The sequence below is a fragment of the Nansenia antarctica genome (assembly GCF_963989245.1).
Source record: "Nansenia antarctica genome assembly, chromosome: 8".
Lineage (NCBI taxonomy): Eukaryota > Metazoa > Chordata > Actinopteri > Argentiniformes > Microstomatidae > Nansenia > Nansenia antarctica.
In genome coordinates, this window is record NC_137678.1 from 38,997,357 (window position 1) to 39,013,903 (window position 16,547).

The following is a 16,547-nucleotide window of genomic DNA, read 5'->3' on the forward strand; positions in this document are numbered from 1 at the left end:
CACATTCAGGAAGCTTTCCTTATTTTACACAATTTCCCCACGGGGATTAATAAAGTATCTATCTAATATTGCAAAATACCGAATACAGAATATTCCAAAATATTGCACAAAAATCGAGTTTTTCCCCTGGTAAAAATACGAAAAACACAAAATACCACAGAATATTAAAAAAAATACAAAAAATACAAAATACCACAGAATATATACCACAGAATATTCCAAAATATTGCACAAAAATCGAGTTTTTCCCCTGGTAAAAAAAATAAAATAAAATACCACAGAATATAAAAATAAATAAAAAAAATACAAAATACCACAGAATGTATACCACAGAATATTCCAAAATATTGCACAAAAATTGAGTTTTTCCCCTGGTAGTCATTGTCCTTTGGGCCTTAGACGTTAAGGTGTAGGGTGAAGAGATGGGTCTTCAGTCTCCGACGGAAGATGGGGAGTGACTCTGCAGTTCTGACAGCCGTGGGAAGTTCGTTCCACCAGCGGGGAGCCAGTATCGAGAAGAGACGTGACCGGGCACCATGGCAGCCGCGTTGGCGTAATGATGGTGGGGCCAGTCGGCCGGCAGATGTGGAGGGGCGGAGGGGGTGGGATGGAGTTTGAGGGGTGACCATCGCTTGCAGGTAGGCAGGTTGCCTTCTCTATGCTTGTGGCACCTCTGCTCTGGGCTGCACTACAGTGGTGTAACCACCACCTCCCGATCTTCCAGGCGCATGCTTGAGGTGGTCCCCAACAGCGAGCCTAATCATGTGGTCCGTGGCCTTAGAATCCCACTTCTTGACTGCAGCTGTAACACCAAAAGACATATATATATATATATATATATATAGTTATAGTTATATTACACAAAACATGCTTTCTGCAACTTCAGCGCACATTTTATGAACTTGGACATGAGGTTGTTGGTGAAAAGCCTATAAGTACAGAAAAGTTATTGAAAAGACAGTCTAGGAAGAGACAAGTGGAAAATGTGGCAGCGGCTTTGTTTTATGGAGTGGTGTTTCCATTGTTTTGGGCAATACTTGTACAGTACTCCTGTGTACAGTAATCCTGTGTACAGTACTATCAAAACCCAAACTTTCACCAACACCTATCCCAAACAAGTAACACATTCGATTGCTGTGCTCCACCTTGTTTCCCATTCGGGGTACCACAATATATTCACAATGTAGCATACCTGTCCATGATCCTTTTTGCGCAGTCCTTCACATCCTTTCCTCCAATCTTGCTTAGCTGTGAAATCTGAGTGGAAAATAATCAAATAATCAAGAATAAACATTTTACCTGATGTTATGCCATTTACTTGCGCATCAACTTAAAACACAATTTGTAAGTCGCTTTGGATAAAAGCGTCAGCAAAATGAAATTGATGTAATGTAAATCAAATGTCACCATCAGTTTCTTCTCTTCCTCACGTTGTAGCCTCTCCTCCAGGTTGTTGAACTGCTCCATCTCTTCCATTCTGTTGATGATATGACAAACCGAGGCGTGTGGCTCTGCTCTCCCCATGCGGCGGACCTCCTCATGAATAGCAACCAGCTTCTCCATAACACACTTAAATTCTGAAAATTGGACATGAAGACTAATATTTAGTGACAGTAGGCCTAAATACCAGTGCATCATCCAAGTTAAGTCAATTCTGTACTTACTGGTATGGTCGTCTTACAGGTCTCTTTCTGAAAGCCACCGTTCTGAAACAATCAAACAAACATTTAAGCTGAATTTAGGCTAAATCAAAAAGAAGCAATGGGGAATTATTTAGAATTGTAGAGGACAAAGCAACGTAATTTATTGGAATTGAACACTACTAACCTATATTAGATGAATTCCTCAAAAACAGTTAGTGGGAGAGAGAGGGGAAGAGAGTGAGTGAGTGAGAGAGAGAGCCAGCCACTGTCTGGAACTGCAACCATTATGAAATAGTACACTTAGTGCTCTACAAAAACTAAAATCAAAATATATATCACATATTGAACAACTGAACAGACTAATATACTTCTCTGTAATAAAACGTCAAGCTAAGCCCAGTATCTTACCATATCTGGGTGCGTCAGAGCGTCTTTCTGCATTGGACGGCAGCTTGGTGTCCCGGAGTGTCTCTGTGTAGCAGAGCGTCCTGGTGTCACAAGTTCACAGCCTGAAATACAACAAATGTCATGTTAGAAAGACACTGAAAAACAAGACCATGATAACGGTGTGAAACCTCAGATAGGAGCTTGTCGAGCATTACTTGAACAACAGCAACAACTCACCTTTCTGTGTGTGGGCCTCACCTTACTGGGTGGCGTGGGGGAAGGTAACATGTCTTGTATGCCTAAACATCAATATAAAAAGAAAATCATAAGTACATAAGTCATTACATTTAACTCTTAAGTTGGTAGTACTTAAAGCTGCGTTCAGTAATTGTTTACTGCTAGATGGCAGTAAGCGACTAAGAGACAAAAGGCTGAAACGTATGATATACATTGTAAGACAATGGAATTGCAAATATCAGCGCCTCCGACGCGCTGGTCAGACCACTAGACAATATAATTGCAAATCATACATGATGTCCCCGGCTAAGATCGCCTTGTCTGTAATGTACGGATGTAGTGAATATAATGTGCCATCTTACCGTGGTTTTTTCTAAGCTTCCGTTGATGAAAAAATAGGTATCTTGAATGTAGCAAGTAGTTAGCCGTTAGCGTCGCCATCTTCGTTAGTTACGTCATCATACGCTAACTTCCGTTTTCTCAGAGGCCAAATCAGCCTTCCCACCCAGCCTCTTCTGGTCGATCTTTGTATATGACGGTAGAATAATTACAACAGCGCCACCTGCTGTATTGGATGAATAGCGCAAACAAACGTGGAAAGATCTCTGACGAACTAATTAGATTAGATTCACTTTTATTCAACTATATACAACAAAATGCAGTTTAGTATTCAACCAGAAGTGCAGTACTGATATTACATGCAAGTTTCATTTACATTTTCACAACTACACGTTCGCTCATATGTGGGAGACGTACCGGACGAACGGCTATATTCAGTGGAAATAACGGCCAGACGGACGGACCTTATTTCGCTGTAAAAAAGACGTCCACAGACGTCTGGTGCGCACTGGGGGGGGGTAGAGCTATTCTCATGCTAAAATCGACTGTAAATCCAGATTTTAAAGTTGATATTCTTCCCCGTGGAGCATGCCCCCATAACCTGTGCCCCACCCAAAAATTTTAGCACCAGCCGCCACTGAACCCAACGTAAGTTTCATGTAAGTTTAGTTCTTTCACTCGTAACTCGGGCCGTGGGGCTGCTAGAGACGGGAGCCAATTTGTGCTCCAAAGTCCTCTGAAGACGTACAAACAAACTGCACGTTGATACGTCCTAGCCGGAGATATGGCCGCACTTTACAAAAAATTCTTTAAAAATTTTTTTTTTGCAAATTAAATTAAATTAATTTCGCAATCGCAATATCTGTCAGAATAATCGCAATTAGATTTTTTGCCCAAATCGTGCAGCCCTAGTCTAGGCCCGGGGCGGATTTAGGATTGTAGGAGATCCGGGGCTTAGCCCAGATGGGTAATGAAATGTGCGCGCAGCGCGCTGGAAAAATTGGCGTTTTTTTTTGCTGCGACACCACAAACTGCCACTTACCACCACCTTATAGCGGACAAAAGGCACTGGAGAACACTTATACCAGGGCTCAACATTAAGGCTTTTTATATAAATGATACATCATTATCAAATCAATAGTAGTCAAATTAGTTATTTGCACTAACATACACTCACCAGCCACTTGCACCGGTACACCTTGCTATTACCGGGTTGGACCCCCTCTTTTGCCTTCAGAACTGCCTTAATTCTTCGTGGCATAGATTCAACAAGGTGCTAGAAACATTCCTCCCAAGATTTTGGTCCATATTGACATTCTAGCATCACACAATTGCTGCAGATTTGTGCCAAGAAAATATTCCCCACACCATTACACCACCACTACCATTTTCGCCCAGAGAACTGACGTCACAGGATAGTTTTGTCTTTTTCTGACCATTCTCTGTAAACACTAGAGATGGCTGTGCGAGAAAATCCCAGTAGATCACGTTAGCGCGATGTTTTCAACTGTGGGGGCACATGGTCATGTTTAGACCATTGGAAGGGCAGCCAATAGGGCACATCCTCTAATTTTTGCCACTCAAAAGGGCACTTTAGTGGGATGTTTTTCAACTGTGGGGGCACATGGTCAAGTTTAGACCATTGGAGGGGCACCAGTAGGGCATGTCCTCTCATTTTTGCCACTCAAAAGGGCATTTTCGCCACTCAAAAGGGCACTTAAGCATGACGTTTTTCAACTGTGGGGGCACATGGTCAAGTTTAGACCATTGGAGGGGCACTAATAGGGCACACCCTCTCGTTTTCGCCACTCAAAATGTCCTTTTCGCCACTCAAAAGTGCATTTTCGCCACTTAAAAGGGCACTTAAGTGTGACCTTTTTCAACTGTGGGGGCACCAGGGGGGCGGTCGCCACTACTGCCCCCCCCCCCCTGAGTCCGCCAGTGGTGGCTAGATAGTCTAATTCCATTTAGCATGTTTTTGTTGTTGTTGTTGTTGTTGTTTTTAGTTCAGCTCTGGAGCCTGATTGCCATCGCAAACCCTTGCAGCAACAGATTAACACATTTTGTTAATTAATTTATCTGCATTATGACCAGGGCTGCCAAGTTTCACCAAAAGTTTGGAGTGAGATTTTTTGGCGGTGGAGCGACCCAAAACTGTGCACGTTTTGGCAGCGGCGGTCCCTCTCTCCCACCCAATTATTTGTGCTAGTTTCCTGCAATTTTACATGTTGTTCATAATAAACCAGCACAAGAAATGAAAATAATTAACATTTTATAAAACAATAAAAAATTCAGACAATATATCATATTTATGAAATCTTAATAAACAAATACAGTAGCCTACAGACTCTAAAAGAAAAATTGGCCCCATCAACAGGACTCAGCCCCTTGGTCAGCAGCAGAAAGACCCGTGGTCATCATCTTATATACAGTGCATTGCTCATAGATGGTTATCATGTTATACAGTACATACCAGGGTTTTTCCTGGGTCAGAATGAGGGCTTGGTGGGTGATTTTGTGCGCGCTAGGCGCGCCCACATTTTTTTTGAGGGACCCCCAATTGTTGTATTTGTATTGGAAATTGTAATTATTAATAATAATTATTATTATTAATGTACCTGGTTATGTTACAGTAGAGAAACAAAAAACTGTTACCAAAACTGAGTATTTACTAGCTAAGATTGGCAAAAGATTTGCGTGGTGCAACCGAAATTAGTAAACAACTAGTTTGAAACTAGCTAGTAACAACTAGGGGTTTAGTAACTACTAAATGCCTGCATTTAGTAATGACTTACGCCATATTGGTGCAACCCAGTCGAGTAGGCTACCAGATACGATGTTGTAATGTATGCACATATTTTGCTACCACGGTTGCCAGACGGAATTGACAATGTCCAGCCCAACCGGTCTAAAAGCTGCCGAATCCACCCGTCCAGTACCAAAACTAGCCCAATCTGGCAACACTGCTTGCTACATTCTTGCAGCTCGCGTGAACACAGGTTCTTCCATCAGCGCTCGCCTGCCGCTTCGATTGCAAACTCAAGTTAATGCGCGTGCAGAAAGATGCCACGAAACTCATGTCCGGTAGCTTTCTTTCAAGGAATTTCAAAAATAAAAGTCCCATAAAACAATTGTTATTTCTCGCCGTGAGAAATAGAGATGCGGCGTGAGAGCGTGAGAACTGGTTGAAATGCGTGAGTCTCACGGCGATTGCGTGAGACTTGGCAGCTCTGACCGTACTGGTCTAGTGACTCTAGTCTGTAGCAACAAAATGGCGTGACTGTTGATAGTAACTGGTGTCACACTGTCACACACACTAACAAGTTGTCACATGTCGAAACCTTTGTTGGCAAACAGATTTTGTGGAGTTGGTATTTTAGAGACTTTTAAGTAACGGTGCTCTGTTTATCTGCGCTCAATCTATGTAGATATCCTTGACATATTATGAATGAATGAATGAATTTATTGTCATTGTAACAGGTACAACGAAATTAAATGCATGCCCTAGGTGCTAACAATCAACACAGTCCTAAGATAATACAAAAAAAAAAGAATGAGACATAAATCGACATAAATAGGGGGGTAAGTGATCGGTAGGAATCTGAGAATGTATCTATTATGTAAACTTATATGCTTATGTACACTATATGGCCTATTCACAGGGGGGAGTTAGCATGTAACTGTACTTTTCTAAACATATAAACGTGAACTAGTAACTTATATACAGTATATGAAAACCTAACACAAGAATGCCAACCAAAATGCCAACCAAATCACCTTACTCAGAATGTTATTTCGACTGTAACCTCTGGGCATTTGGTTTTACACAGAAGTATAGGACGGAGCAAAAAACTACAGGAACGTGGAGGGATGCCCCCAGTGTCTGAGGACGAGGTGGCTGTGACAGAGAGCGGGGAGGGGGGCTTGTTGTCTCGGGATGACTACCTCTGCCCAGTCTGCCTGGAGGTGTTCTTGGAGCCGGTGACACTGCCGTGCGCCCACAGCTTCTGCAAGCCCTGCTTCCAGGAGACGATGGAAAAGGCCAACCTGTGCTGCCCGCTGTGTCGCAAGAGGGTGTCCACGTGGGCGAGGCATAACGGCAGGAACAAGACGCTGGTCAACGACGCACTGTGGCGGCGGGTGCAGGCGGCATTTCCTCTGCAGTGCCAGCGGAGGATCAGCGGTGAAGAGGAAAGCAGTGAGTGACTGCCAGTTTCATCCAACTCTTATGTTTTATTCCGTTTTGTTTTAGCCTTAGTGAATTGGACTGGAGTAATTGATCCGGCAGGTCTAGGGCCGGTTTGACAGACAAGGCTTAAGCCTAATCCAAAACTAAAAAGCATCTTCAATGGGGATTTGACATTGGTTATTCTTTTTCTGAGTGGGGCAGTCCCACTCATATTTTTCATTTTATTGGATATATATTGGATATATTTTATGGGATATTGAACTCACTGAAGGTAGACAGGAAAGCAAGGAGGAGAGGGCATGTCAGCAGGGCATGAGCCGAACCCATGCCAACATGGGCATATGTGTGCACTATATGAATGAATGAATGAATGAATGAATGAATGAATGAATGAATGGTCTTTATTGTCATTGATATAGTACAGGTACCAAACAACGAAATTTGGGAGGGGGGGGCTCCCCTGGTGCTAGGAAAAAAAAAAACTAAAAACAAGAAGGGAAAAGAGCTGGTTTACATAAATAAAGGCTATGTACACTATCCACTATACTATACTATACAAATAAAACACTGTGCTGTACTCTATGCTATGCTATACCTATTCTAACATTTCCTATCTCTGAACCTTATGTACCCGAGGGTTGTCATATTGCACATAGTGTTATAGACTACGGTGCTAGACCACAGGACCACCCCAGGCCACAATCAAGATTTTACATTGAAAGTTTGATTTAGTCCAGGACTAGCCTTGTCTGTGAAACCGGACCTATATTTTGCCCCTCCATTTTCTTTTAGCCTGTGAATTGGACCGGAGTAATTGCCCCTCTGCAAAGTCCTCTTTAGTTTTTCAGCTAATTTGTTGCAATTTTACTCTAGGATGAGAACTTTCCATAAATCCTAAAAGTCAACAGAAATGATCATTTAAAACCTTCAGTTTATAATTTAAAATAAACATATTTTATATGTTTTTAAAGTCTTTCCTCCGGACCCCACTAGCATGTGTGTTTCCCCAGCTCACATGCTTCTCACCTTTTCCTCCCCTAACCAGTTTGCCTTCTATACAGCATCCTGGGTGTGCTATAGATAAATAGGTACTTAATGTTCTTTATACTTTCAGGTGTTACATCAGCTCACTTCACCAACAACAACAACAACATAAAGTGACAATTGAATAATAGGCTAAATAAAATAGCTAAGAATACAAAATAAAGATAGACCAATAGACATGTGGGACCTTATATACAGTAGCTATATTTTACATAAAGGTGTGAAGGAAGGATTTATTTTATTTGCAATGACTTGGTGAGGTTGGCTGACCTGTCGTTCCTCTCTCTGCCCTCAGCGTTGGGTTCCAGACCCAGAGTCAGCCAGCCAGGAGAGGTGCGGAGGGAGTACGAGGACCAAATCAGCAAGGTCAGCACTCTCAGGGTGTATAACTGCCGATTACCGTGTGTGTGTGTGTGTGTGTGTGTGTGTGTGTGTGTGTGTGTGTGTCTGTCTATGTGTAATAATAATAATAATAATAATAATAATACAAATACATTACATTTGTATAACATGTAAAAACAATATGAAAATAAAAAAATATAAGAGGACATTATTTAACTGCTTATTTACTAAATAACTGCTGATTATTACACAACTGCTGATTGCTGTATAACTGCTGATTATTATATAACTGCTGATTTATAACTGCTGATTGCTGTATAACTGCTGCCAATCACTCACGTTTTAAATGGTTGGCAGCTGGCCGAGGAGAAGCGTGCTGTGGAGGAGGAGGAGAGGAAGGCCAGTGAGGAGTACATCCAGCACCTCCTGGCCGAGGAGGAGGCACGTCTGGCCAAGGAGAGGAGGAGAGAAGAGGAGAGGCAGCTGGAGACTGATGAAACCCTGGCCAGACTGCTCAGCCAGGAGTTGGTAGGTTGTAATAGTACATTAGCAATGAGCATTTATTTCCTTTTTTACCTTTTCTTCTAACAATGTATGCTATATTTTTTACGTTTTTTCTTTTCTGAGTGGGTCAGTCCCATTCCCATTGAACCCATGCCGATATGATACATTTGATGTAATATGCAGTGTCCTCCATAAGTATTGCGACAGTGAAGCATTTTTCTTTTCATTTTTCTCTTCCAAACGTTTGTATTTGAAATCAAACAATTACTATGAGGTTAGAGTAAAGATTCTCAGCGTTTATCTGATGGTATTTGTGTACATATTGGTTTCACCATTTAGAAATGACAACAATTAGAAACATAGCCAAAACTAGGCTTAACAAAATCAACTATTTGGAACATGGATTATTCCTACTAAAGCCAGCGAGGGATTTGGCTAGACTGGGTAGAATCTAGTTGGACGTGTGAACTCAGTACAGACGACCTATGTATAGCTGCAAAAATTATTTACTCTAATAATAACACTAACTACAACAAACAAAAGCCGTGAGTATGGCTACACGGTCAAAAACTGTGTGCCCATCCCAGTCTGCAAATACCTACACCTGTCCTGGTGAGTTCACCTTAAATGCTTTCCTGCATTCATGCTCCACCCAGTGTTCACAAATAAGTATTACAACAAATTAAACAAATAATCATCCATACACACATAATGGCTGCAACAATGGATCATTAAAAAGCAAGGCAAGGCAAAGTGAAAGTGCTTTCTTTATTTTTAATGATGTTACAAACTGTAGATTTTGGAAAGCCTAGAATCAATACTATACATCTTATGACTGCATAAATGATGTGACGGAACACACCTGACTAACCAGAAACACCTGTCAAGACAATTTCCTGATACTTTAGATGCTGAAATAGGGAGACTATGGCCCAATCCCGATTCTCTTTTTTACCACTTCGGCTCGTTTTGGAGTCACTCGTTTTGGAGTCACTCGTTTTGGAGCCATAGCCGTAGTGGTTCCCCGTGGGAAATGGGACAACCCTTCACTAATACGTCATCCGTAGTGTAATGAATGGGTTAATTCATAGTCAGGACAGCGCATGCGCCTAAGAGAGAGTTCATGATATACCAGAAGGTGACTGACAGGCAGGGCCGCTTGGGAGATATGCGAGGCCCTGTGCGAAGTCAGATTTGCGAGGCCTTTTATAATGATGTAGGCTACTATTATAACCGCGCGACACCAGGCACGTGCCGTGAGCTTTTAGATTGGTTAAGCATAAGATATAGAAATACACATAATTACACATATAATAATAATACACGCTATCAGTGAACGCAGTTTCAAGGAAATGCAATTTTGATGCCCTAGAACCCGCTAATAAACTGTAGTGTCACTTTGTGATCAGATTACCAAAAACAAAAAAAACAGTTGCCAGTTTCGACTATATCAGGGATGCTCATTGTTCAATTTTTTGAACCAAGATCTTTTCAAGTAGCCAGCCTGCTGAAATCGACAAGTCCAGTTTCAACATCGCAAACGCACACACGCACAACACAGATACACACCGTTTCCAACCTCCATAGTAAACTCACAACACACTTTCTTTTCACACTTTGTCACACAGGCACTTGACATCACATCCCAAACCCTCCCTCTCTATCTCTCTCAAACACTTTTGGTCCAGAACCACTGGCACGGACAGCGACATTAGGCCTATCTCAGCGACTGATTAAGCAGCTCTCTCTCCAAACACAACGGCACAGGTCTACATTCAAAGGTAAAAGCAGAGGAAGTCTTAAATAAGAAGCCATAACCAGCAGCACAGCAGTACTCAAACCATATAAACAAGCACAGATCGCCACCAGCCTCGCGAATCATATAAATCATATAAACTGCTCATACCAGGCTTGCTGGAACCCCCTAGCGCAGGGGTGGCCAACCCGCGGCTCGCGAGCCGCATGCGGCTCTTTGGCTGTATGTGTGCGGCTCTTCAATCCATTCATTAAAAGTGTTGGTGTAGCGCTCTCTGACAGGCCGCGTTCGTAAATTCGCCGGAGCGCACACTGGGTTTAACGTCATAATGGAACCAAGTAATTTGATTGGACAAGAGACGTGGAGGCACCAACGTTCTCAGAGCGAATTTACGAACGCGGCCTCTGTCTCGCTGCACACTGCTGTAACCCGATACTTTTTTTTCAAGGATCATCTCGAGTCACTAACAATGTTGCCAGATTGGATTGATTTTTCAGCCCAACCAGAGTCTAAAAACCCACCCAGAGTGATCATAAGTAGCCCGATTGGGCTGGAATCGGCCATATCATGGCAACACTGTTCCCTAATTGTCCGTTCTGAGGAGAAGCTGTCACGTAACACGGCTTTTTGACAGTTCATTTATTGACAAATTACGGATAACAACAACAAAATAAAAATGTCAGGGAAGAAATGTACAGCTAAACGCAAGTATGGAGATGAGCAAAGGAAGTTTTTAGCCGAGTGGGAGAGTGAATATTTCTTTGTGGAGCGCAATGGAAAGCCATTCTGCCTGATATGCCAAACATCGTTGGCACATTACAAAGCTTCCAATCTCCAGCGCCATTTCAGCACAACGCATGCTAACATTGACCAGGAGTTTCGAAAAGGAACCGAACTTCGCAAGGGTAAATTAAACAGCTTGAAAAGCCAGACACAAACACAGACCAAGTTGTTCCAAAGATTTGTTAAGCAATCAGAGACAGTGACACTTGCATCCTATCAAGTGGCCTGGAACATTGCACGTGCTAAAAAGCCATACAATGAAGGAGAGTTTATTAAGAAATGCATCATGAATGAATGAATGAATGAATGGTCTTTATTGTCATTGATATAGTACAGGTACCAAACAACGAAATTTGGGAGGGGGGGCTCCCCTGGTGCTAGGAAAAAAAATAAAAAAAAAGTAGTTCTGTTCGGATTGACACACATGTGAAGGAACTGCTTCGAGTGGCCACAACAGAATACGAACCAGATTTGAAGAGGATTGTGGCAAGCAAGGACTGCCAGAAGTCCCACTGAGTCAAAGGAGCAACAGGTAAGACAAAAATATTTGTCACATACACTGTTATTGTGAGGTAGGCTATTGTAAATTGTTATATTTCTGTGTGTGGAGAGAGTATGAGAGAGGGAAAGACTGTGTGTGCATGCTAACCTTGACAAGAAATAACAGAAGCTGCTTCCTCCCTCTCTCTCGTTTCAGATCTCCGAGGCAGAGAAGAGATGATATTTAGCAGCTTTCCCACCTGCTTTCATTTCATTCATGCATATTCAGTCGTGTGTGTGAGAAAGAAAAATAAATAAATCTGTCTGCAAAGTAGCCTATTGGAAATGTATTATTGTGTGTGTGTGTGTGTGTGTGTGTGTGTGTGTGTGTGTGTGTGTGTGTGTGTGTGTGTGTGAGTAAGAGGGAGTGCTTTTGTGAGCCCGCATGTATGATGTGGCTCTTTGTGGTACCCCAATATTTTTTTGTGGCTCTTAGTCTCCGACTGGTTGGCCACCCCTGCCCTAGCGACTCTCCCTTTCTGGGTGTGAAGATCGGTGAGCGGTGGCTTCGGGCGGCCTTTAGCCAGTAGTTGTGTTTTTCCAGTCCAGTCCAGTCTACGAAATCCCTTTATGTCGCTGACAGTAATGTCCATATTCACAAAATCAAGCAAGTTATCCTTATTGATTATTATTATTTAGATCGTTTGAGCTAGCTAACATAAGCTATTCTGCCGGGAGAGAGAAAGTAAGGTGAAATGTTAAGTGAACTTGAAAGTGATAAGAGCCAATCAGTAGCTCTTATCGGAATGAAAGAACTACTGATTGGCTGGTAAGCATGCTTACCCTGGCCACATTAAACAGCGGGCTGAGGCATCGAAAAAAATAAAAAATAAATTTTCACGGATTCGAATGTACGCGAGGGAAAGCAGAGAGAGAAGTGCTTATAATGCAACGCAATGCAAGCAACCAGAGTAGGGAGTGCTTACTCCTGCAGGTGGCGCCAAAATGCCAAATCTTAATTTTTTTACCCTGCGTCACGCGAGGCCCTCCAAAGCGCGAGGCCCTGTGCCACCGCCCCAGCTAGCCCCCCCTTAAAGCGGCCCTGCTGACAGGTGTCGAGAGAACCGAAGTAAACTGGTTATACCTTTGTTGAACCCAGACTCAAGTGTCTTATTATTCTTATTCCAAGTGACATTACACGTAGTATCGTAGAAAAGCATTGACGCTCGCGATTCATTCACAACTTGAATGAACTTGAACGCTATCAATCGATCAAACAAGTCATCAAAAAAAAAGAACAATGCTTCATTATCAGACCATGACAGAATAAGCTCTAACCTGTATGAAACCTGTGCTCCAGTGGTGTAGTCTAGGTGATACGCAGGACTATGCCGTGTACCCACTAGGAAAGGCCAAGGATTTCCGTATACCCACTTAAAAATGTGTGAGGATACGTAACGGCGTTTTGTGACAGAACTTTCACTTTCATTCATAAAATTCACCCCGTCTGTGTTACGAAGCGCTTGACTTTTGGACCATTGGGACTGACTATAGCGTCATATACCATCAACGGGCGGAAACATGAAATATGTCAAAATGCAGCACTATCATGCGCAGATCAGCCTTATAACATGTCATTTACATATATATATATATATATATATATATATATATATATATATAACAGCACAGATATATTTTCATGGCGTTACGAAATCCGATGTGACAGGAACGCTGGAGAAACAGCTGTCCACTGCATTAATTAACTACATTGATGAGTCTCCCGTTCACTGCCCTCCATCAAAAATGGCACATCCATCGATAATATTACATAATAACAACTGCTAGGATTAGATTGCGAGTTGTTTTGGAATAAGTGCCGCAATACAGATAGCGTATTAGCGTCATATACCACCAAGGGGGGGGGGGGGGGGGGAATTTGCGCCTATCATGCACATATCAGCCTGTGGATTGATAACTTTAGATAGATAACTTTACATTAAATATGTCTACCATCATCCGCTGTCAAACACCACAATTTATTTTTAAATAAACATGATTGTACATCTCTGTAATCGCGCACCGATGTATTTATATGGGGAAGGCTGTGCTTGACGATTCCATTGGACTGACGCCGGGCAGAGGAACAGGACTGTCGCCCTGTGACAAACGCGCAGATATGAGTGCTCCGGTGTCTATCTGCTTTGATAGTCTAATGCAGCGGTTCCCAACCTTTTTGGACTCACGGACCACTTTACAAATCTCTACAGTATTCGCGGCCCACCTAGTGAGCGAAGCGTGTAAAGAAAAGGTCTATAATGCATTGAAATGACATTAGTACATCAGACATTAGACATGGAAATATGTCAATGCGCGGCTGTCATGCACAAATCAGCTTGTAACGTTAGACACACAGCACATCGGCATAATAACGTTTTGTTGTTGTTGTGCTTGTTATAAAGAAAAGGTCTATAATGCATTTAAATGAATGACCCATTACAACCCATTAATAATATTACCTAATAACAACTGCTCGGATTAGATTGCGGGTGCCAAAAATGCGCATCATGTACAAGTCAGACGAACGCTTGATAGATAACTTTACATACTGTATGTGTACCATCATCCGCTGTCAAACGCCACAGGTAATAATTGATTTATGATTGTACATCTCTGAAATGCTCGACTGTCATGCAGCGTTGCGTTACTGTCACGTTAGACACACCGACATAAAAGCGATTTTTGGGTTATGCTTGTTATAACCCAAAAATCGGCATACCCAAAAATGCCGGCATACAGGCCGGCATTGTAAATAAGAATGTTGTTCTTAATTGTCTCGCCTCGTAAAATAAAGGTAAAATAAAAATAAATAAATAAATAAATAATAAATAAATAAAAGGTCTATAATGCATTGTAATGCCATTAAACTAAGATAATACGATGGTTATCATAATTTTTCAAGTCTTTAATTACAAGTAATTCCAGAAAAAGTAAATGACATTTCAGGCTCGCTTCCGTATTACGAGAGCGAAAAGAACATTTCTGTAGATGTTTCGCAATGCATGCCGGAAAGGAGTCTCATGGCTCCGAATCGAATGAGGGTCAAGATTTTCTCCAAACGGAGCCATGGAAAACCCTAACCCTAACCCTAATTGAGTAATGAATTGGGACGCCACTACGGCTACACGTGAACGCGCAAAACGGAGATTAGGGGTGAAAACGGAGCCGGAGTGGTGAATTGGGATTCACCCTATGTATAAAAAGGGTTGTAATTTCGAAATGTTTGATTTGATTTGATTTAAGGATCCCCATTAGAAGCACACAGATGTACCTCTAGTCTTCCTGTGGTCCTGAACATACACAATACAGACATAATAAATGTACAGTCTACAAAAGATAAAAAGACACTCAGTCAAGCTAAGTGTCTATAGTAAAAACATAGAGACTATACTGACAATCGACATACCAATTGTGAGCAATACCGACATGTGGAATCAGGTACAATCAGCTGTACAGCAGTACAGGTATAGTAAATTGTACAACAGTACAACTAAGCTCACAAAACAAGAGAAAAACTTATAACTTGCACGCACACAGATGGGATCCCTTCTCATGTTGTCTTCTCTTCAGAACCGAAGCCCGATCTCAGAGTCTCAGAAGAACATGCGACCCAATGACATCACTCCCACCAGGAAGAGGAACCACGCCGCTGTGGGTGACATAGAGAAGTGAGTCTCAAGTCCTGGTCAGAATTATTATTATTACATTACAAGCACCATGCACACACACACACACACATATATAAATATGTCTGCTTGTATGTAGTGCATTCGGAAAGTATTCATACACCTTCACTCTTTCCACATGTTGTTGTGTTATAGACTCAATTTAAAATGAATTAAATTAAAATAATTGGCCATCAATCCACACACAATACCCCAGAATGATAAAGTGAAAACATTTTTTTTGAAATGTTAGTAAATGTATTAAAATTGAAATACAAAAAATACACCATGTCCGTAAGTATTCAGACCCTTTTCAATGACACTCTTAAAATTAGCTAAAATGCAAAAATGTCATCAACAAATGACTCAATAAGTTGAATTGAGTCCATCTTAGTGCAAGAACAATGGTTAATGTCATTTTGGAATGAATATCTTTGTTTTTATAGGGTCTCTAATTTGCATAGGAATCAATTACACTGTCAAGTAACAACTGCTGGAGCGAGGAACCAATTGAAAGAATGTCTTGACCTGACCGTAGACCCCATGGGCATGGTGTGTGGTAGTTTTGGTCTCAGTGTCTGTTCAGAAGGCAGTCGGTCATAGCTACTACTATGCCACCTTATGTTGTTCCTATTGTCTTTTTCTATTATTATTGTTGAGGAGTTGCATTGTTGAGTTGTGAAGTGTAACATTTGTGTTTAGCAGAATTGAATAAGGAAAATTGTCTGAACTCATCAACTTAGCGATGTTGCACTTACTTAAAGACCTCCAAAACTTCCCACACATCTCCAGATCGAGTAACGGTATTCTGCGTCACTCAACAGATTGTTTAGCTGGCAATTTTGTAGTTTGTTTGTTTTGGTTGGGTTGATTTCTTGAACGGAGACAGGTGACAGTTTGTGCTTGTTGTTGTTGTTGTTGTTGTTGACATCCTCCCTCCTGAGGACAACTCGGTTATATTGTTTTAATCTTCATTCACTTTATTGCCTCCACTCACATGTTCTTTCTCTTTTCTTTATGAATAAACAGTTTTTTCCTTGTTCTGCAACTATTTCTCCTCATTTATATTTTGTGAGCTGCATCATTGTCAACAGATGAACTACACAGATGAAATCATG

General features: G+C 41.6%; 1 protein-coding gene and 1 long non-coding RNA gene across 2 annotated transcripts; one reads left to right on the forward strand and one right to left on the reverse strand.

Annotated features, from left to right (window-relative positions):
- Nucleotides 1–723: 723 nt before the first annotated feature.
- On the reverse strand, nucleotides 724–1,673 carry LOC308163736. Its single transcript, XR_013937628.1, has 3 exons — nucleotides 1,408–1,673; nucleotides 1,193–1,257; nucleotides 724–802 (listed from the first exon to the last, which is right to left on the reverse strand). It is a non-coding gene; the product is annotated as an uncharacterized lncRNA (long non-coding RNA).
- Nucleotides 1,674–6,476: 4,803 nt separating this feature from the next.
- Nucleotides 6,477–15,436, forward strand: LOC308164183 (E3 ubiquitin-protein ligase rnf168-like; the record flags this gene model as incomplete). Its single annotated transcript, XM_080538329.1, has 4 exons — nucleotides 6,477–6,804; nucleotides 8,135–8,205; nucleotides 8,539–8,709; nucleotides 15,335–15,436. 4 exons carry the CDS (start codon nucleotides 6,477–6,479, stop codon nucleotides 15,434–15,436), a joined length of 672 nt encoding a protein of 223 aa, XP_080394455.1.
- Nucleotides 15,437–16,547: the final 1,111 nt, after the last annotated feature.